This window comes from Canis aureus, chromosome 29, assembly GCF_053574225.1.
Source record: "Canis aureus isolate CA01 chromosome 29, VMU_Caureus_v.1.0, whole genome shotgun sequence".
NCBI lineage: Eukaryota > Metazoa > Chordata > Mammalia > Carnivora > Canidae > Canis > Canis aureus.
Window position 1 is genome coordinate 17,466,193 of NC_135639.1, and position 23,715 is coordinate 17,489,907.

The window sequence follows — 23,715 nt, forward strand, 5'->3', positions numbered from 1 at the left end:
AAAAACTCAAGTTGAAACCTTTAAGCTGTAATGAAGGAGTTCACAGGGTTCATAATCCCAGGACCCCACCCCGATTCTCCAGCGATCCCGCTGAAATCTTTCAAACGGTCCTCAGCACTAACACGGTGCATGCAGCGCGTGTTGAACACGCCGATCTGCCCATGATTACCCTCGGCTGCTGTAAAACAATCTCACTCCTCGAGTGAATGCAGGCTGCAGCAACAATGGTGTTATTGACTTGTTGCTCCGGCTCTATTTAGTTATTACCCTCGGGGCCACAATCAATAGACTTTGCACCAAGTCAGCCTAATAAATCCCAGGCTCTCACTGGAGGTTTGCCAGGAACGGCAAGAAAATCTATGGCAGGGAAACTCTTAGAGTGCAAAGAGAGAAAGCTGCACTGACAGCTGTATAAATTAATTAACAAGGAACTGTTTATTCTTCTAAAAGATCAGATTGCACATTTATCATCATTGAAGAAGTCACAGATAGACTATCACGAAATTATCTGGTAATATAAAAAACTCCCACAAATTTGGATGAGCACACAAAAGAGAGACCTGTATTCTATGGCAACTTGTTTCCGTCTTTATCATATTTTCATCTCCTCGGCTTGTAAATTTGCTTTCTTTGCACTAGTTCTGGTCAGCCTATCGTTTCCGGCTCACTTGGACAAACGCAGTCAGCCTTGATAATTCTTTAAGCTTGTAGCTGAAACAGTCAACACAATAAAAATAACATGTTGATCATTAACATTGTTGTGCTCTGGGGTTTGGTTTTTTTTTTTTTTTTTTCTTCCTTTTTTGTTTTTCCCCCTGCTGTCAGGAATTTGAATCTGGCTTGTAACGCAACAGTGGAGGGAAAAATGCTTTAGGTGATACAAACACTAAGAGGTCACGGAAGTAAATGCCAGGTTATTTCAGATCATCGTAAAAGAGTTCTAGAGCAGTTCTCCTTACTTCATAAGCAAATGGTGTGAAGATTCAGTGGCAAGGATCCAGGATTCTGCTGCTTTAAGACACTTTGAACTGAGCTTGGGCCAGCCTAGTTACGAGACAATCTTCTTCCATAGATTGAAAGCAAATGTAAGCGATCAATGGGGCCCTTGGAGCTTATTTGCTACCGCAGTAGTACCTTCTAGAATCCTTACAGAAAACTTTCCTTTTCCCAATTCTGTCTATGCTATTACAGAACCCGTAGCTTGACAGAAAAAAAAAAAAGGTCTTTTTAAATGCTGAGCGATTTTAGTTTTTAAATTCAAGGGTGAGAGTGTTAGAAATGGTCTTTAAACAGAATCACAACGTCCAACCTCAAATATCACTCAGCAGATTGGCCAACGTTTGGTGAAAGTCTATTAGCTACAAGGCACTGAAGCAGCCATTGACTGGCTGTGACACAGGCATCATTGTTCCCAGGCGTGGAAAGCTTATTTCATTGCTTCGGTCTAGCCTGGGATATGTCAGCCCTACTGCATGTTAACACACTCCTGTGAACACAAAAGGGCACAGCAGCCCCCTCAAACACGTACCCTTTAACTTGACAGGTCCTCAGGAGATGGGGGGGGGCGACATGCGCACACATGAAACCCGTTTTATTGTGGGACTGCTAATTGTGTTGTCCCAATAATTTATTGCCTCTTATAAATGGTTTCCAGGTAATAAGAGTTAATTGACTCAAGAGACTTTCATCCATTGCAATTATCTCCTAATATCGTCCATTAGGCTCATGTACTTTCTATTAATCAGGTCAAATGTATCACCTGAATAGATGCATTAAAAAAAAAAGTGGTGGAACTTGAAGTCATCATCCCAAACTTATTTCTAAATATGCTCACAAAAAGTTGTTCATCCTCAGATGAGTGGAGTACCCTCCACACAATCTGGCCTTGAGCTTGGAAAGTGGGTAGAACCACAGGCCTCCAAAGCACACCTGCTTTACTCCTACCTCATTCTTCACGAGAAGCCCAAGGTTCAGAAGGGGAAGTGGTGGTTCTGGGGAGCCCTTGCATGGTTAGTGGCAGAGGCAGGCCTGGGTCATAGATTCTCACCATCTTTTTCTTACATTCTCCAGTTTTGACTGAGAGAGAATATAAGTATGAGAATAACCCGTCGCCAGAGATGCAGGGGAGTGTCTCCTAGCCCATGTGCCTCTGCTTCAGCCTATTTCTGCTTCCCTCTCCCCAGGAAAATAGCTCCTGAGCTATGCTCCCGTGCCCTCAGCTCCAGACCTGAACACCCAGCCTCTTTTTGTGATGCCCTCTCTGATACGCTCCACATCGAAATATTTCAACGCCAGGTTCCATGGCCTTAGGGCCCAAGGGCATGTGCACCAGGTCCCTAGCTCTGTTGCTACTCATGGCCTTGCCTCAGCCAAGTCATTCCTTGTCTCTGAGATTTAGTTGTTTTCTTTTCCCAAGTGAGGGAGTTGGACAGAAGATATCTAAGATTTCTTATCAGCTCTAACATCCTAGGATTCATGCCAAAGGCCACTCATGGGTTTTCATGCCTTGTCATGTCTGCATAGCTCTTCCGACTGCTCCCAGTGTCTTCATGTCCACTAGCTTTCTGCTGCTTGCCCCAGGTAAGATAGTAGATTCTGGAAATGACACTATGCCTTAACCCATGGGCAAGACACTGCTGGAAGGAATTTCAAGCCCAGGGGGGAAAAGATCTCAATTCACACTCTGAAGATCCCTCTTGGTCCTTTCTTTACAATATGCAGGCTATGCCAGATGGGCTGCCACTAGATCTTACAGCTGCAAGTTTTCTTTCTAAGTGACTGTCTCTTGCCAGGCACTGGGGGCATTACTTGCAACAGTGAGATAGGTTGAGCCCTGGGCACCTTCCAAGCACATCTTCTGCCAAGTTGAGGTGTGTCTACGCATCATTCTTTTCTTTTTGTTTCTTTTTTTATAAATATTTTATTTGTTTATTTGAGAGAGAGCGTGCACATGAGTGGGAGGAGGAGCAGAAGGGGAAGGAGAGGGACAAGCAGACTCCATGCTGAGCATGGACCCCAATCCAGGGCTCAATCCCAGGACCCCAAGATCATGGCCTGAGCCGAAACCAAGAGTTAGACGCTCAACTGATTGAGCCACCCTGGTGCCCCAGCATCATTCTCTTTCAGTGGTTAATGCTGTGGGTAGAGGAATGGGGCTGGCACTGGATAGTTTGTTGGGTGAGTTTGTGCCTCTGGAATTTGCTACTGTATGGGGTTCTAAGGTTCTGGCCTTGATGATCTGAAGTAGGAAACACATAGTTAGCTTTTAGCTTGATCGATGGTGAAAAAGAGAAGAATATGATGACAGTGAGCAAACATCCTTTGTGCAGAAACTAGATACCAGGTACTGTGGGCTTTTCCATACATAACTGTTTTCTTTAACTCATTCAATAATATTGGAAGCTGGGCAGCCCAGGTGCCTCAGTGGTTTAGCGCCACCTTTGGCCCAGGGCCTGATCCTGGAGACCCGGGACTGAGTCCCACATTGGGCTCCCTGCGTGGACCCTGCTTCTCTCTCTGCCTGTGTCTCTGCCTCTTTCTCTGTCTCTCATGAATAAATAAATAAAATCTTAAAAAAAAAAACCCAATAATATTGGAAGCTTTATATCATTATTCCACTTTAGACATGAGAAAACTAAGGCTCAGAGAGGTTAAGTGACTTGTCTAAGGTCACAAATGTAGCCAAGAATCAGCTCTTAGTCTTTTGACAGAAAGGTCAGAAAGGTCAGTTCTCTTTCTGTAACACCCTACTTCTGCCTCAAAGGCCTGGAGATGGTAAGAGATAAGTATGAGTTAAGGTGATTAAATCACTACCTCATTGGTTATTTTTATATCCAATTAATAGGCTCACTTTATGAGCTATAGAGATATATTCTATGGTTTGCAGCCTAGAACTTCTGAGATGAAGTGGCTCTCCTGTTGTGAAAGTTGACTCTGCCCATCCTGCTCTGATTGGCCAGTGGACTTCCAAGGTAGACTGGGTTGAGGCGTGTCTTAGTGGATGACCACATCGTCCCACAGTTCTTTTTCTTCCTTCACAAACACAGTTGTATAACTGGACATCCATATGCAAAAAAAGAAAGTAGGACCCTTACCTCACACCATATACAAACAATTCAAAAGTGAATCAAAGACCTACATGCAAAGCCAAAACTATAAAACTCTTAGAAGAAAACACAGAAGTAAATCTTTGTGACCTTGGATTTAGCAATAGATTCTTGGATAGGATACCAAAACCAAAAAGAAATAGACTATACTTCATCAAAATGAAATACTTTTGTGCTTCAAAGGACACTATCAGGAAAGTAAAAAGAGAAAGGGAGAAAATATTTATAAATCATATAGTTGATAAGCGACTTCTATCTAGCCTTATGAAGAACTCTTACCACTCACTGATTGATTTTGAAAAGCAATTTCAAAATGGGGAAAGAATGTGAGTAGACATTTTTCTAAAGAAAATATGCAAATAACCAATAAACACATGGCAAGATCAATAGTCATCAGGGAAATGCAAATCCAAACCACAATGAGATACCACTTCATACTCATGAGTACAGCTAGAATAAAAAAGTCAGATAATAATAAGTGTTGGTGAGGATAAGGAGAAATCAAACCTTCTTATGCTGTTGTGGGAATATAAAATAGTACAGCTGCTTTGGAAAATAGTTTGGCAGGTCCTCAAAAAGTTAAAACTGGAATTACCCTTTGACTCAGCATTCTGCTCCTAGGTCTGTACCCTAGAGAAATGAAAACATATGTGCGCACAAAAACTCGTACATGAACGTTCGTAGCAGCATTATTCAGAATAGTCCCAAAGTGGAAAAAACTCCAATGCCCATCATCTGATGACCGGATAAACAAAATGTTATTCTGCCATTAAAAAGAATGACCTACTGACACAGGCTACAGCATGGCTGGAGCTTGAAAACATGCTGAGTGAAAGAAGCCAGTCCCAAAGTATCATTGAAGATATGATTCCATTTCTATGAAATGTCCAGAATAGTCCTTAGAGAAAAGAGGTTAGTGGTTGCTAAGGGCTGGGGAACAGTGACACTGGGGAGTGCTGGCTAAATGTGAAGGGGCTTCCTTACAAGGTGATAAAATTGCGCTGATGGTTGCACATATCTGTAATGTACAAAAAGCCACTGAATCACGTATTTTAAAAGGGCGAATTGTGGGGTATGTGAATTATGCCTGAAAAAACTCCCTGAAACAACCCCAAACTTGACTATACCTTAGGAACTGCTCTTGTGGTGCAGCACCTTTGCTGTGTAGCAGCCAAATCCTACGCCACATGCCTTACCGGCTCTGACGGTCTGCCCCACTTGGGCAGGTGTGCTGCTCATTTCAAAAGTGCCTTGTCCATTCACCCTCTGAGGACAGAGAGAAGGAGCTCTGTGCCAGGCCCTATGGGAAGTGCTGTGCAGAGGTTACATCATCTTACAACTGCTCCCCACGATAGGTACTATTCCTAGCTCCACTTAAACATGGGGAAACTGGAGTAGGTAACCTTATCCAAGGTCACACAGCTAGTGAGTGGCAGCAACTGGATCTGAACTCGAGTGCATCTGACTCCAGAATTGGGCACATGGGAGTCTTGGCTATGTATGAACATGTGACATTGTCCTGGTGGTGGTAGTGGGGGTTATGCGTGCACTTACAGAAGGCCCCCCCCCCTTCCCTTTGCAGCCTGGGGGATCTTGAAGGCTTCTCCATTCTAATTTGCCCAAAGTGCTTCCTGGGAGAGCCAGAAACGTCTTTCGAGAGAAGTCCTATCCATCCTGTTTATTTCTAAAACAAGTTATTTAAAACCGGAGGGGGTTCGTTTTCCCCTGCAGCAGTTATAGCTGACACTTTGAACCCATCTTTACACGTATTTGTTTCTGAAAACCAGTTTGTTTGTGGTTAGGAAAAAACATACTCATTGAATTTTAAGGAGTTATTTCTATAAACATGTGGCAGAAGTAGGATGTTACGAGATTTAACGATGGAATTAATTTTCTTTTTAACAAACATTTGGAGTTAATTACTCCTGTTCATGAGGCTGCATCTTTTAGCCAAATTTTTGTTTTCATGTCAAACTAGAAGACTCACTACACAAGTTAACACTTTGATGCAGTGTGCCCACCTCTGCCATTAACTTATGGTGTGATTGTAGGCCAGTCACTTGCCTCCGTGGGTGCCAGCACCCTGCTGGAGTCCAACAACTGTGGAGTATCATTGTCAAACACGTAACATGAGTGGGTTAGATCAGATCAGAGGTTGCCAACTGGCAGCCTGTGGCCAGATCCCACCTGCCAGATGTGTTGGTTTGGCCTGCTCAGTTTTTAATTAAAAAAATTTTTTTTTTCTTTTCTTGCCAATATTTGCAAATGGGGAGATTTGTTTTTTTTTTTTTTTTTTTTTTTTTTTTTTTTTTTTTTAAATTTTTTATTTATTTATGATAGTCACACAGAGAGAAAGAGGGAGGCAGAGACACAGGCAGAGGAAGAAGCAGGCTCCATGCACCGGGAGCCCGACGTGGGATTCGATCCTGGGTCTCCAGGATCGCGCCCTGGGCCAAAGGCAGGCGCTAAACCGCTGCGCCACCCAGGGATCCCGCAAATGGGGAGATTTGTAATCTAGAATTCAGGCATTCTGGAAAACCCAGAAAACTGGCCTCAGTAGACCCACTTTCCCCCACTGCAGTGGTGGAATGGATCCTAAGAAGCCTTTTTGGTGGGGGGCACATATGCACTGGTTTCCTCATCACTTCCTGGTTTGTTTTACTCACCTATGATACCCACCTGGTACCTATGGGCACTAGTTATGCCCCCTCTGAACTGGATCCTTCCTTTGGTTCCTACCTTCTCTCTCAGGCTATGCTGTAAGCTTTGTAGGGTTCCAACAGGAAGGTAAAAATGAGGTGAGACACCAGGACCTCGCTATATGCTTTTCTAAATACCATGCAGAGTAATGGGACACAGAGATTGGTGCCCATAGCCCAAGGCAAGAAAAGCCCTAGTGGATACCACTTTAGCCCTCATGCTTGACACCACACCTACAGCCAGAACCTCACGAGACACCTGAAGGGCTTTTGGCTCTAACCACCCCTCTCCCTTGCCCGGGCCCTCCAGCTCTTGGATGGGCGTGCACCCATGCATAAACCAGGAGGCTGCTGTTGGCAAGTCTAGCTCACTAAAGAGGAGAAGACAGGGAAATTCCATGGTTTCATCTAACATTCCAAATGGACTTAGATTCCAAGTCAACTCATTTCCTTCCTTATGAGAACTGGAGACAAACAGGTCCTGCAATTTAACCAACAAAGCCTTTCTCGACACCGTCGGAGGAAGCGTGGGTCTTTCCGTGCACACAGAGGCCTTGCTTCCCAGGCACCCCGTAATGAGGCCCCCACGAGGGTCGCACCCCGCACGGACACAAGCAGGGCCTGCGTCTGTATTCTCAAGTCAGCAGGGCGGCGGGGGCTGATTTGGATTTTCTTCTGACTGGTGGATCTAATTCATTGCAAATTTCAGCTCTCCCTACTTCACACAGAAATGATTTGGAGTGTGAATGTTACTTCTCTTTTCTGGCCCTCCTTGTTTTCTCTTTTAAGAAATGAATAATTGTCAGTCCTACAAGGCCAGAATTACTTCCTAATGTGATTTTTTTTAACTTCTTATTTTGAAATAATTCCAAACTTAACAGGAAAGTTGCAAGAACAATAAAATGAGCTCCTATGCACTTCACCGAGATTTACTGATTGTTATTATTTTGCCCCATAAGCTTTTCCATTCTCTCTCTCTCTGCATAAATGCATATTTCATTGGGGACCACTGGAGAGTCAGCTGCAGACCACCATACCCTTCTATGTTACCAGACACATTTACCCACATCAGGAAATTTGCCAGTGGTATCAGACTCACACTGAATCGGCAGCCTGCATTCTAATCCTGCCACCTGTCCCCATAATGTCCTTTATGGCTCCCCTGCCACCCTCACCCCTGCCCTAGGACTCAGTCTAGGGTCACTCACTGCCTCTAAGCTGTCTAGTTTTCAGGTCCCTTTGACCTCCTTTAATCTGAAATCCTAAATGTGGTTTTAAAGATGTGGCACCAGAGAACCAGAACACACAGAGGAAGGCGGTGGGAACAAGCAAGAAAAAGAAAAAAAAACCTCCCCAAATGTCATGGCAAATCGGTCAGTGGGGGAATCCCGGGCGGTCCCTTAGGCTTCAGCATTTTCTCCAGGAAGTGTATTATTTGCTTACAGTCGACAAGGAAGACTTGTGGAGTTCAGAGTCTTCCATTTTGGTCTTGTGCTTTCCTCCAGAGACAACTGCCATGTCCTGCTCTAATCGCCCTAAAGCCTCTCCAGAAAGAGCTCTGTGGAGCCTAATTACATTGCCAGGGTGGTAGAGGAACTTCCCCCCAGCCTTGTGTCTCACAAAGCATCTAAATCACGCCATTATACCACAACAATGGATTCTCACACTCGTCAGGCAATTTGTTTTAATTATGTAAATCACTTCATTCTCTTTTCAAATATCTGCAGGGAGCTGCAAGCCGCTGCAGGTCAAAATAGGATGTGGAATAGGTGGGGTAGGGACAGAGAGGGGCTGAGGGAGGCCTGGCTTGGTCCTGATGGTCCCTTATCATATGGTGTTGGGGTGCAGGGGGAGAGTGGGGCACTAAAGTCCCAGAAAAGGTACCAAGATGCAAGGATGAAGTAATGTGGAGTCAGCCCTCGGTGACAAAAGCACACGGCACAGAGCATGGTGATATATTTTATTGGCACCTCTGGGGAGAGCAGGACCCCAACAGGTGCCGTGTCCTTGTCCTGCCACACACTCTGAAGCTGCCCCATGCACTACTGCTGAGCCAGGTTCAATAAAAAGAGAATCAGGAGTCACCCAAACACCAAGTTCACCTCTCCAAGGTCAGCCTCCAAGGTCACCCTCTCCAGCCTACTGATAAGACTGGGTCCTGGGAAGGGGCTGAGTGTCTAGAACATTCTAGATTTCACACCATCTAACCACGTCTTGGATGGAGTTAGTGTTTTAAGTAAGTAGGTTAAATGTCCCCTGGATCTGCAAGCAATTTTTAAAATTATTATTATTTTTTTATCGTAACTAAGAAGATTGGGAGAATACAGAGAGCCAGAGGAAAAGAAGGAGGGGAAGGAGGAAGGAAGAGAGGGAGGAGGGCAGGCAGTCAGGCTCCTTTAGTTGAATACCTCGAAACAAATGTATTTAACATTATAGGATATTTGCTTCCATTGTTCCAGCAAACTCCACACTGTCATTATTAGTTTATGCCTCCCTGTTCTCAGGACTAGGACAAATATATTTTGTATAACACACTAGAAAGGTTTCTCTATTGTGCTTTTAATCTGACAGCTTGTACTTCATACTCAGCACTTCCTTCCTTTGAGGCCCGGAGCCTGCGGTTAAGGTCTGCTGCCCCCAGGTGAAGAAAGGACTTGGGAGGCAGGAGAGCCAAATGGTTAAGAGTATGGGTTCTGTGGTCAGATCATCCGGATTCAAATCCCCAAATCATGTCTTATTACTTGTATGATCTTTGGGCCTTGGTTTTACCACCTGGAACACGACATGATAAAAGTTCTTACCCCAAATGTTGGTGTGAGAATTAAAATGAGATGATTCCTATAAAGAGTTTAGCACAGTACCCGGCGTATAGTACCACTCAGTACATCTTCGCTACTACTACTACTACTATTATTATTACAACATGGTTTGAAAAGTCAGTCTTAAGCCACAGATTAAGAAGCTGATAGATTTCCCTTCTCAAGAATAAAAGTTCAAATGGCTAAGAAATTAGTAGCTTAAAAGCTCTGTTTAAGGGCATGTAATACATACGGAGCAAGACCTAACACACACCTGAATGCAGCGCTGCTACTCCTTTCTCACTGAACCACAACTGGTGTGAATCTTGTCCTGTTGCCTTTTTCTCTTTATGGCTTCCAAAAAAGAAATCCTTGGCTTCCACCTCATTCAATGTAACTGCCACTAAACCAGGCTCACAGCACCTTGACATACTTATACCTACTTAGAATATCTATATGATCTCAGGTCTCTTTTCCCTTATGGAACAGGTTAATGAAGAAGCATACGGGACATATTTTGCAGGACCTTTCATTAGAAAGCTACCCCTACCCTCTTCTTTATGACAGCAATCACGGGAGAGGTTCGAGCACTCTTTGTTAGTCTGAAGCAGCTATTTTTCTCTCTTCTTTTGAAGGGCACTAACACTTTCTTCTTTCCAATGGGAATTTCGGTCCTGGTTTTCCTCCTGTTAATTTGATGGCAAGGGTTTCCTCTTCAGGTGAGGCTGCCTGGAGCAACCAGCAGGTAAGAATCAGATACAAGCCGCTTCCAGAAACAGCCTCTTTCTAACTATTAGGTCTAAAATTGTATTTGAACCTAAGTTTATGAACCAGCTTTTAATGGAATTTAGTAAGGCTTAGAAACAGAAATGTCAAGTAACTGTAATAAGACTGTTTATCTTTGAAAGCACCAGTTTTTCATTCTTTATGGTCATTTACACCCTTGGTATGTTGCTTATAGTCAATCTTCTAAAAAAATATTTTATTTATTTATTCATGAGAGACAGAGAGAGAGAGAGAGAGGCAGTAGGAAGAGGGAGAAGCAGACTCCCTGCGGGGAGCCCAATGCAGGTCTTGATCCCAGGACCCTGGGATCATGACCTGAGCCAAAGGCAGAAGCTCAACCACTGAGCTACCCAGGGTCCCTCAAGTACTGCTTCACCAGGAAATCTGCCTTGGTCTCCCTGTTCAGGAGAAATCTCTAGACCAGAGGTTCTCCATAAGTGCTATCTAGACCAGCGTCATCAGCACAACCTGGGGTCTCCTTAGAAATGCAAATTCCAGGCTCACCTCAAACCTACTGAATCAGAAACTCTGGAGTTAGGGTCCAGCAATCTATGCTTTTTACAAGCCCTCCAGGTGGTACGGATGCCTGCTGGAGTCTGAGAATCACTTGCTGATAGAGTTCTGTTGCACTTTGAAGCTCTCCTTCATGGCATCCATGACAATTACACTCTCATATCTGGGTGATTATGTGGCTATCGTCTGTTTCCCCACTGAACTCAGGGCCGGGACTGTGTCATTCTTGCCCACCATTGTTTCCCCAGGACCAAGCAGTGCTCAGCACATAGCAGGTGCTCAGTTAAGTATTTTTCAATCAACTAACAAAATATGCAGAGGTTACCTTTAAAAGGACAAATATTATAATAGAAGATATGGGTTAAAGACATAAACAGGTACTTTTAAAAAGAAATGAAAGTGGCAAGTATTTTAACATGCTCAATCTCAACGACTAAGTGGAGAAACTGGTAAGCAGTGTGACACCATTTCCTCCATACCTACTAGGCTAGTGAAGGTGAAAAGTGAATTATGACACCAGCCAGGACAGGGGAATAATCGTTGTTGTGGGCATGTGCATTTGTGCAGCTTTTCTCAGCCACAGTTTGCCATCATTTTGAAAACCGAAAATGACCCAACAACGCCACCCTTAGTTGTGAACTCTAAGTAGGTATTAGAAAATGCGCGCATAGATATACAGATGTAGAGGAGTGTACACTGTAACCCTGTAAATAACCATAATTTTGAAATAATGCAAATGTTCCTCAATAGGCATTTGTACAAGCAAATTGCAGTGCCCTTAAAACTCCAAATGCCATGCAGCTGATAAAAAGGATGATGCTGAGATGAATAATTGATGTGGAACAATGATCATAATATTTAGTAAAAAACAAAAGCTCAATGAAAAGTTGGTATCTATATAAGTACGTATCCCGAGAAAAATGTCTAGACGTATATTCAGCAAAAGGTTTTCTTTTTTTTTTTTTTAATATTTTTTTTTTAATTTTATTTATTTATGATAGTCACATAGAGAGAGAGAGAGAGAGAGGCATAGACACAGACAGAGGGAGAAGCAGGCTCCATGCACCGGGAGCCCGATGTGGGATTCGATCCCGGGTCTCCAGGATCACACCCTGGGCCAAAGGCAGGCGCCAAACCGCTGCGCCACCCAGGGATCCCAGCAAAAGGTTTTCAACAATGTGATGAAAAGTCATCTTTATGTTTCTTATAATTTTCTAATATTTTAAATACATTACTCTATATAATATAAAAACTTAAAATAGAACATTTTAAACACCAAGTTCAGCTTAAGCAAAATTAACTAGGAAGATAAAGCAGTTCTGTAAAAACAGAACTAGGTAATTCTCAAAATATGACTCTTTTGCACTATTCACGGTTCTGGATTAGCCATGCCACAAGCCTCCTCCATTCCTACAATCAGAGTTGCCTACAGCTGGCTACGATGATCAACACATCAGGTACTAGAGGTACTGATTGGGATTAAGTAGCTGGTGATTGACAGCACACATGCACAGAGTCCAAGAATTTCTGGCACAGAAGAGGAAACATCCCTAGCCTTAACTAAGAATTCCTGATGGTGCCATATCCCTGGAGGCTGAGTACCATCCCCAGCACTGCATCATGGGCATCTATGGGGAACCTCTAAGTAACTCCCAACAATGCTGGAGATGCGGTTACTGACAGACATGGCTGCAGCATTTACACATTCCCTTTCTTTCTTTCTTTCTTTTCTTTCTTTCTTTCTTTTTTAAGACCTTATTTATTTATTCATGAGAGACACAGAGAGACAGGCAGCGATATAGGCAGAGGGAGAAGCAGGTCCCATACAGGGAGCCTGATGTGGGACTTGATCCCACGACCCTGGGATCACGCTCTGAACCAAGGGCAGATGGTACACAACTGCTGAGCCAGCCAGGTGTCCCTACACATCTTTCCTTCTGTCTTTCCCTTTTTCTTTCCCTTGAACCATACACAGTCTTTTTTTTTTTTTTAAGATTTTATTTATTTATTTGAGAGAAAGTGAGCGGGAGGGAGAGGGAGAGAGAATCTGAAGCAGACTTCATGCTGAGTGCAGAGCCTGATGCAGGGCTCAATCTCAGGATCATGAGATCATGACCTGAGCCAAGACCAGAAGCTGGATGCTCAACCGACAGAGCCACCCAGGTGCCCCAAACCATACACATTCTTGGCATGCTGTTTCCCAGAAAGGGTTCTATGACATGGACGAAATGAATGGACAGTGAGATGGTTACAAAAGCCATGCACAGATGTCTGATTGGCACCCAGTTCATGACATGTTCTTGGGTATCATACAACAGTAGGTGGCGAGAAAAGTGAGGATGGAAGTCAAAGGCAGAAACTCAATCATCCTGTAGCATATATATATTTTTAAAGATTTTATTTATTCATGAGAGATGGAGAGAGAGAGAGAGAGAGGCAGAGGGAGAAGCAGGCTCCATGCAGGGAGCCCGATGCGGGACTCGATCCCGAGTCTCCAGGATCATGCCCTGGGCCGAAGGCAGCGCTAAACTGTTGAGCCAACCAGGCTGCCCTCTTGTAGCACACTTTGATACAACAACATCTGAGAGCTATTTTGAGAGGTTTCAGGATAAAATAGGTTCTAAAGAAAGAGAACTTAATATAATGCCTCCAACTCCCAAACATGGGACTGTAAAGTCCCATAACCAGGGAAGCAGTGTCCTAACTACCACCAGAACATTAAGTTCACTTAGTGAAGTTACAAAGCAGAGTAACATTGCTCTTAGTACAAACATGCAGGAAAAATAGCAAGAACTCTGCAGGTGGAGCGCGTATAATTATGCTTGGACGTGAGACTTGCAGCAAAGGCCAGTGTTGTATTTCAAGTCGACCAAGAGGCCACATGCTCAGCCATTCATTCTCTACTAACCAAAGTGGCACCGCTAATGGGTTTTGGAGTCCCATGCCAAGTGGCAGGCACTGTCTGGGTACAGAGTTTTCAGTGCCTGAGGACAGCAGTGGAGGCTACATAGAACGTCCTCCAGTTGTGACTCCTAATTCTTTTTTTTTTAAACTAGCCTTCCCCCAGATCTTTTGGTTGTGAGGAGCTGGATCAGTGATATCTTAATGTCTCGATCCATCACACATGTGTGAGATGTGGTCCTGAAGCTTCAGGGATACTGCTGTCCAGGCTCGGCACATCATCAATTCTGGGAGGGGCCGGCAGTGCAAAGCAGCCCCATTTTCAAGTAAAAATGTTCATTTTCAGTCAGTGATAGCTTCATATTCATCAACTCTTCCCCAAGTAGATATTAATGAGAAATTTGTATATTGAGGAACTAATGATTGCATATCCTTTGCATAATTACAATGACCTGAAAGTGCTTTCAAAATGCCAAATTAGCGGACTAAAATTTGTCCCGCTTAAGTTATAAATCCTAATTCAAATCTCCTGCCCAAATATGCTTGCAGAACCTCACTATATTTAAAGATGGATTTAGAGAGCTCAAAAAGCACTCAGTGCTTAATACGGGCCAAAGTCATTTCAAATTCACTTTAAGAAGCCTTCTCTGTGGCTCCCATTCCAATCTGTAGGAACCTCCCTTTGTCTTCCTGTTTCTGGATTGTTATCTGCTTTCCATTTCAGAAAATTAAAAAAAAAAAAAAAAAAAGGAAAGCTTTCAGTCTAATTTTGTCTAACTTCACTCCTGATTTCACTTTCTTGTTCTTTTTTCCCCCTACCATTTACACCTTGCGGCTATGGAGGTGCATGTGGGAACACTGGCTGCAGTATGATGGGCTCAAGCACACCCCGTGAGTGGAGTCACAGCGAGTGTGCCCACAGCCCTTCGAGCCAGATGGAAGACCAACAGCATCCATACCAGTGGTTGGCTACTGCCTTGCTAAAATCACATAACTCAGCTGGCACCAGGACTTTCTGATCCATTTTATTTACAAGAGACTTTAAATAGCATCTACTAAGTCAAACTATAATGTACCTAGTGCAACATACTGTCAAAGAACAGCCATTTAACTTTCTGGGGGAGGAAGGCATAATACTGTACAGGGCTGGAGTAAATCAATTCATTGTAAAAAGAATTTATTGAGATCACAGAGTAGATACCCAGAAAATGAAGTAAGATAGTTTCTTATTGGGCAGCCCACGTGGCTCAGCGGTTTAGTGCTACCTTCAGTCCAGGGTGTGATTCTGGAGACGCAGGATCGAGTCCCGCATCGGGCTCCCTGCATGGAGCCTGCTTCTCCCTCTGCCAGTGTCTCTGCCTCTCTCTCTCTCTGGTCTCTCATGAGTAAATAAATAAAATTGTGAAAAAAAAAAAAAAAGCACATCTCTGCTAAAAAAAAAGATAGAAAAATAAATAAAAAAAATAAAAAAGATAGTTTCTTATAACATGAATGAAACTATCACATGTGTACATACATATATATTTAGAGATATATACATAGTACATCTAATATATTTAATTCACATATATATTTAATTCATATATAAATATATATATGGAGAGAGAGAAAAAGAGGGAGAGGAGGAGAAGGAGGGAGGGAAGGAGGAAGGGAGAGGCCAACTATCAACGGTAATAAATACACAACAGAATCAACAATTTCAAGACTCAATTGTGTAGGATCGAACTTATTTTTCTAGCTTATAGGATTAAAACTGGATTTCAACCTAGAGGTAACACATTGCATTGACATTAAGAATAATGTCAGGCTGTGTAAATATTTTTTTAAAAGAATACATGGCATTATTAGCCAGAGTAAGACATAACTGTTATGTTTAAGGAAAGAAAGCCTTTATTTGTTCCCTATACAATCATAACTCAATCAACCAAACAAGGCCCCCCCCCCCACCTCAAGCCACCATTATAATGGCAGTTTTGTGTAAGCTCCTTGTTTGTACAAAAGCCTGACGATATAGTCTTGAGGGGTAATCCTAAAGCTGTTAGACTGAAATTAAAACAAATCTTACCGGTAGATCTGGGTTTTAAAAAGACAGCTCTGTTTAAGAGGGCCATGCTGATTATACCAGAAGATAAGCTCCACACAATCTAAGGGTGATCACTTGAGCAAACATGGGCATGGCATTGTAATTTTCTAGTTTTTCGCCCTACAGAAGAGCAAAGATCTCACAATCACTTTGTTTAAAAAAAAAAAAGAGAAGCAGATTTCTCAAGACTTGCAGTCATGGCATGCATAAGCCTGAGCAAGAAATTGACTTTATCTTGTTCTTTGACTTTAAAAAGAAAGAAAGAAAAATTAATGCTCACATGTAAAACTGGGTCACCTATCACTAAAGCAGAGCCAGACTGACAAGGAAGGACATTATCTCCTATTTCTGCATTCTTAAATCAAATGGGAACTTAATCACTATTATGGATCAACAAACCTTTGGATTGTTTCCAACTTTTTGGTTTTTCTTAAAATAAAATCTCCTATCTGTTCCCACTCCAACTCATGCATACCAGTCATCAACATGCCACAAGTGTCCTGTATTGTGATCGTCTCAGCACCACCTTTTGAGATTTTATTTTTTAAAAGATTTTATTTATTCATTCATAAGAGAGGGGGGGGGGAGAGAGAGGCAGAGACACAGGCAGAGGGAGAAGCAGGCTCCATGCAGGGAGCCTGACGTGGGACTCGATCCTGGGACTCCAGGATCACGCCCTGGGCTGAAGGCAGCGCTAAACCACTGAGCCACCTGGGCTGCCCGAGATTTTAAATAGAACTATTAAAAACCACAAAGCATTGGGGTGCCTGAGTGGTTCAGTCAGTTAAGTGTCCGACTCTTGGTTTCTGCTCAGGTCATTATCTCAGGGTCCTGGGATCAAGCCCTGCGTCAGGCTCTGTGCTCAGTGTGGAGTCTGCTTGAGATTCTCTCTCTAGGCTCTTCCACCCACTTGTGTGTGTGCCTGTGCATGTGCGCTCTCAATCTCCCAAATAAGCAAATCTTAAAAAAAAAAAAAAAAAGAAAAAACAAAAACAAAAACTGCACAGCAAATATTTCTCCCTCCCTAGATTCTACTTCTTCATGTGGACTTCTATGGATTTTTCCTTTTTTATATCTTCATTATCCCTCTTTATTTCTGCCTCTTTTCAACTCAGCCTTAGAAGGTTCCAGTATTTTTTGTGCTGTTTTCTATATTCCACCTCTCAAAACTGCATTTTTGTTTTGCTTGAGTACAGCATCCACATTCAGTCACCAAGCACTTTGAGAATACCTGGAGTAGGGTAGACCCTGGCAATGCACCCCGAGTCTTCTGACCTGGGCAGCACTGGTGTTGGAACAGTGAGGAAACGGGGTGCCATTAGTGGCAATAGGAGTTTAGGGGTGGCGACAGGTGGGAGCTTCCGTGGGAGTAGAGAAGCATGAAGTTCCTTTGAATCTGCTTCTTGAACCAATAAAACAAAATTCCTTCATACTTTGTGTAGGTGTTATGGTTGACTGGGAGGATGCCCTGAATTCAAATGGCTCTTTGCAAGCTTGAGACGGGAGAAAAGAAGCCTTTTTGAGAAGTGTTTTGCAGTTGAACTGTGTCCGTTGTCTGTTTCCAACAAAAATACTTTCTAACACAGTGTCACTAAATGTTGGTTCAGCAGTGCATGTGAACGAACTTAATACACTAGGGAAAACAAGAAATGGATTTTATTAAGTTTATTAGCAGCTAAAAACACGATACTTCAACAGTGGGAGGAAAGTGATCCACCCACACAATTTGAGAGGAATGAACATTTGGCTTTAACTACAGCTAATATGTGAAACCTAAAACCTAGTTTTCCATCTAAAGACCTTTGGGGTCCATTTTTACACTACCTTGATCAAACCAGGAATTAAAGTTCAAGCTGGCTCCCCCAGTCCTGGAGGGTACTGGTGTTTCTCCAGTCACACCTCTTCACGTCAGCATTTCCTCAGGCTTATCTTTCCCTCCCACCTTAGCTTAACTTGGCTCCCAACCAAGGATGCATTTCTACCAATCAGTGGCCACGGCTCCCCTCTCGTGCCAGGAGGCCTAGGGAAGCAGAGTAGGCACTGGCGGAAGGCATGGTAGGGGTCACGGCAAGAGCCTTGCAGGGTCACTGAGCTCTGAGGCCACTCTGCAAAACAGAGTCTCAGTCAAGACAAAAAGCTAAGGAGGGAGGCCTACATGCTGCTCATGTTCTAAAGAATGGCACACGTGGACAATAAGAGCAGCTACCAGACATGCCTGGGAAACTGATCTTGGGTTGGGCTCAGTGCTTCTGTCTTAGGTCTTCATTTAATCCTCACAAACCCTCTTGGAGGGATGTCTTATCACCATCTTCTTTTGACAGGTGAGGGAACAGGCTCAGTGAGCAAAGTGACTTGCCCAAGGCCACACAGTGGGGACTGGTGGGGCCCAGGTCTGTCCTGAGCCCTTGTGCTTGACTACTGGGTGCCCAGCATCACGACCGCGGCCTGCACTTGCTCTTGTGTCTTTGGATCTTGGACCCCCTGTGCTGGAATCACTTTGATGCCTGTTTCCAAAATTCAGGTTCCTGGGCTCTACCCCACAGGTTTGGATCTCACAGGTCTGGAATGGGGTCCAGGAATCTTTTAAACTTGCATCCCAGGTGATTCTGAAGCAGAGAAATATTTATGGATTACTGAACTATAGGTGTAGTGTAGACGTGGGTGATGGAGGCTGCCAGGACTGAGCTGATGGGAAAAAGAGGTGCTCCTTACAGATGCTCAGGAGAAAATGCAAGCTGGGGTTTTGAGATAATCCACACTAATACAGGACTCTAAAAAACTGGACCACCCTGCCTTCCCTATGAGCCTTCCTGTCGGGCTAAGCTCCCCAGTGAGCAACTTGTTCTCCAGATTTATTCAGTGTGGGTCCCCTACTTTGTATTGTGTAGTCTTCCTTTATTTTATCGGTGGTTATTGCATAAATACTATTTGCACATAACTGTGGGCATATGAAATGTGACAATTCTTACACACAAAGCAACTCAGGGCAGTATTATTTATAATGGTGAAAACCTGTAAACAAATGAATTGTCCAGCAGTCGAAGATTAGTTAAGCAGTACAGACATTTTAAACAGTGCTTTGAAGCATATTCAATGGTATGGAAAATGTTGGAGTGGAAAAAGCAAAAAATTATGCTATTTATATAACTTTGTAAAAAAAAAAAAAAAAAGACCAGCAAAATAAAACCAAAAGATTGGAGGGATACAGATCTAAATGTCAGAGTGGGTATCTCTGGGTGGTCAGACTAGAGCTGATTTTGTTTTTCTTTTTATATTATTCTGCATGTGACTAATTTTCATCAAGAAACAGTATTTTCATATTAAAAATGCCGTTAAAGAACAGCAGCAGGAAAGAAAGAGAAAAAGCGAAAGCAAAAGGGAGAGACACTGCTTTTCCTTAAGGAGCTTAAATTATAATGTATTGTGCAAAACGAGCAAGGTATGTCTGGAGTAGTAACTCCCACCCTGAGCTCCCACCATACCTCCCCCTTCCCCTCCTGGCTCTGGTCGGGTAGCAATTCTATCTCACTGACTGCCCGACTGACTGCCTCTCTGCTAGATGGTGAGGGTGGAGGCCGTGTCCTCCTCGGTCACCCCCCTGCCCCCCACCCCGGTCCCCATGGCTCCTAGCAGAGCACCCACACATGACTGCCTCTCAATACCTTTTTTTTTTTTTTCTTTTTTGCATCATGAATGGATGACTTGGTCTCACTTCCCCAGCTAACGGTGTCCAGAGGGCAGGGCTCACATCATGTATAATATTTCTGAATTTGCCGCGAACACCAGTGTTGGGCATATAGTAGGTGCTTAATAAAGACTTGCTTGTCTGCCGGGGACTGTATCAAAAGGAAGCATGCCCGCTGAGAGGAGCCAGCCTGCTGAATGCCTCCCCCAGAGTTCAGGCGCCACTCCAGGGTGAGTGGAAGCCAGCCTGCCTAAGTGCCGCGTGGAACTGAATAGCTGATTTTGTTTGCCGGGAGAAGCCCAGCAAACGAGGTAGCCCCGGATCTTTATCTGCAAAAGCAGTCATGCCTTAACACACTGCTCCACCCTACCCCTTTTGGAAAAAGATTGATAAGCATAATGATGATGTTTTAATGAGCTTAATTGCACATTCCTTATGTTCTTGCAGAGTTGCCAACCAGCTACTTCAACATCCAGCAGTTTACTTGTAATAACTTTCCCCCTTTCTCTATGCCAGGGAGCATAATTATTCTTGTGGTAATCCTGTAGTTCGGCCCTCTCTCTCTCTCTCTCTCTCTCTCTCTCTCAATCTCTCCCTCTCTTTCCCTCCCCTCTCCTCCCCTCCCTCTCACTTTTTCTTGCTGCTTTTCCCCTTTCTGGGAATTAGTCTAAATGGGCATCTTTGAAAGGAGGGTGGCAGGCTGCTTTGGGTACAGTACTTACCAAGAACCCTTTCATCAAAGAAGCCCTTGTGAGCATGCTCTGGACGTGGGCCAATCAGATCATCTCCCTGTCTGTTTCTGAAGCGAAGCTGACCCTGGTATGCAAGTCAAGCCCGAGTCTGCAGACAGGCTGACTGCACTCCTAGGCCAACCTGTCTTAGCTGACTGAAAAAATGCTGAAGGGAAATTACCTGTTTGGCTCCAGACGGAATTAACATTTTTTTAATACATACACACAAGTATGTTTATTATTTTTTGTTTAAAAGCGTTTGCCTATCTAATATATTCATTAATGTTATCTGGTCAGTGCTTGAAACATTTTGAAATATGTGCAAATGCAATAAGGCTACAATGCCTGGAGGCAAAATAAGATGAATTTTCCAATTAAGTGACAGAAAAACTGTTTGGGGATTAACGAATGGCCGTTCCGTAATCCGTTTATGGGCGCTGCTCTGTGCAGGGACGTTGGGTCCACCTGCAGACCCTGGTGGGTTAGGAGGGCCGGGATGCTGAGTGCTTCCGCCCCTGCATGCCCCTTCTTCAGACCTCACTCCGCCTTAGATCAAGTCCTGAGGGTAGCCGACCCCAGCCTTGGCAGACCCTAGCCCCTCCTCAAGCAGCTCATCTGCCTAGAGTCCACTTTCTCAAACACACATCTTCCTGTCACAGGTGCTAAAGATACGGTGCAGAATTTTAAGTAAACTAATTTTTGTGCAAAGTCCCAGAAACTCCAACCTTCCTTAACACCCCCCCTGCCCCCCCCCAATTATCTTATGAACACATTTTTGACATTTCTAGATAATTCCAGAAAAGGTCGTAATTGAGAACTATATTTCATAGTTGCTATTTGAGAAAAAGTACTAACCCATTTCTTCCTTCCTGCACTCATTCTAGAGTATTGCTTTCTTATTCCTCTGAAAACGCAGGTTTGAAGGGGGCGCACCTGCCTGCTGGCCACTGGGCCAGCTCCAGCATGTCAAGATGTAAAAGGCAGAACTTTCTCTCCCTCAAGGACAGGGTCTGGACACCTCTACTCCTGGTATCTCCAGAGTTAGTTTGGATGCTAAAAAAATAATGATAATTTTATATTACTGAAGTGTTAACAGTGGCACAATACACAGGTGATAGAATTACTGTGCCATGTATTTTTTTTTTTTTCTTGGTGCTTTTCAGAACTTTCCCAAATTTCTACAGTGAACTTTTACTTTTGCAGATATAAAATAAGCTATTAAAAAGAAACTTCTTGGGAGCACTGAACAGGCACATTCCTGAATTATATGGAGTCGACTTCGGGACAACAGGCCAGGCAACATCCAGTAGTGGTAGAAAGGGGTCTGAATCAGAAAGGGGGAATTTTAACGAGCAGGGCAGCTTGAGAGTCACAGCTGGCTGGGCTAAGTTCCTGGAGTGTTAAATCAAGTAATAACAAAAATATGACTGTGTTTTACATATGAGATTTCATAACTTCCTGAGAAGTAAACAGTCCCTTCCCCCTTGGTTGTTCCCTCCTAAGGAATGTCTACGTTCTTGCCTTTGGCTCAAATTTTCCCTAAGTTTTCTTTGTCTACGCAGAAGTGCAATGCCCCAAACAGAATGCCAGGCCTATTTTCTCTGTTGGCCCAGCTTGTGTGTTTATACAATAACAGGGCTTCGTCAAGCAGCAGGAAGATGTTTGTGTGCTCCATCTCTCCCTGGCTTCTAGAGCCCCACCTGTGCTGTGTACAGAATTCTTGTTACAGCTTCGGTCCTGGGAGGCACCTGTGGAAATTCTCTGATGGTCTGATTCACCCTGACCTAAAGGGTTTCTTCCTTGGAAGGGTTTTCTCCCTCTTTTACTATCCCCAGGAAGTCATAGATAGAGGCTCAAATTGAGGCTTTCGCATCCGTAAGAGAAAGAAATCTCAAATTATTTTCATATAAATATACTCACAGAGAAGATTCTTGCTTGCTCCTGGCTACTTCAAGGCTGGGTAGGCAGAACAGAAATCAGGGGTGGGAGTGAGGGAGTCTATTTTTGCCCTTACCCAGTCTCTTTTCCCATACCAAGGGCAAATAGCTAATTTTCATCACCAAATTGTATTTCTGAACTACCAATGAAAAAACTGATGGAAAAAATTCCTTGCAAATAGTGCATGGCATGCTATGAAACTATTAGATAAGAGTAATTATAGGTTTGGTCTCAACAGCAAGCAATTACTCTGGAGGGGAAATGCCCACTTTTTAAGCAGAATAAACTCTTTCTAGGATTTGCCTTCTGTCTACCATCCTAAGGACAGTAACTCTGAAAAAACAAATAAACAAAAACCTCATGAAAATCAAACCCAAACCAACATCAACCCAAATCATTCCCCTTCCAAAGTTGAGAAAAGTTCCTTGGGATGTCTGCTCTTCTGGTATGGGATTAAGGGTTGTATTGTTATGATATTCAAAAAGTAAAGATTCTTGGTGATTTCTCCCATGTATATAAACCTGGTGAGGGGATTCTCTCTGCAAATAGAAGTTGTAAGTCTAACAACTGCTAATACGTTTTGGTCTGCATATGTTATAAGTAGAATGTCCGTACAGTGCAATCTTCTTAGGACAGTATATTTTTATCTAATCTACCTTTTTAAAAGGTGATTTTTTTCCCCCAACACATAAATTTGCTTTATATAAGAGACTTCCTATAAAAACTCATGTACAGAATCAGGAAAAAAATCCTTTTGCAGGCCACATGTCTTTCTGATATGTAAAATATGGTTTTAGTGTTCATAAATCAAAGATCTTTATCATACAAAAAAAAAAAAAAGAGGATGAGACTTCTGAGTGTCTCAGTGGTTGAGTGCCTGCCTTTACACCCAGGGTGTGATCCTGGAGTCCCAGGATCGAGTCCCACATTGGGCTCCCTGCATGGTGCCTGCTTCTCTCTGGCTATGTCTCTGCCTTTCTCTGTGTGTCTCTCATGAATAACTAAATAAAATCTTTTTAAAAAAAGGAGGAGGCTAAGTGGGCCGTGGTAGGGAGGGAGGGAGTCCCTATAAGTGAAATGAAGGATGAAGAAGAAGCCTGTATAGTACTCAAACCCCATTACTGCCCTGCAGTGGGTTTTAAGGAGGTAAACAGCAGAACACCAACCAGGCACCACAGTTCTTGCCCCCACACTAATACTGGTGTGGGATAGTCCCATATAGAAAACAATCCATGATTTATATGTGGAGGAGCTATTCTTCACCTCAAGCAAACAGGCTGCCGTAGCAGGGAAGAAATACACTTTATTGGGTATTTTTCAGAAGCATATTCCCACTGAGGGAGAATCATACCTTCAGCATGTTCAAAGATTTATCAGATAGCATAAAGGTCATAAAGTATTAGAGCAACAGAAATGCAGTAGATGAACTGTGGGAGTTATTCTTTCAGCAGCTGCAGCTGGTGAGATGGAGACCT

At 43.3% G+C, this 23,715-nt stretch overlaps 1 protein-coding gene across 4 annotated transcripts in view; it reads right to left on the reverse strand.

Annotated features, from left to right (window-relative positions):
* The window catches only part of VTI1A (vesicle transport through interaction with t-SNAREs 1A), a 358,072-nt gene that overhangs the window by 48,805 nt on the left and 285,552 nt on the right, over positions 1-23,715 (reverse strand). Inside the window, exon 9 of one of the 4 annotated variants that reach the window (XM_077877619.1) lies at positions 413-711. The exons of the other annotated variants lie outside the window; for them this stretch is intronic. Within the exon in view, the coding sequence (XP_077733745.1) occupies positions 651-711 (61 nt within the window). The 3' untranslated portion in view covers positions 413-650. Of the gene's footprint in view, positions 1-412; positions 712-23,715 lie in introns of those variants that run through there. 4 annotated transcript variants of the gene reach the window in all.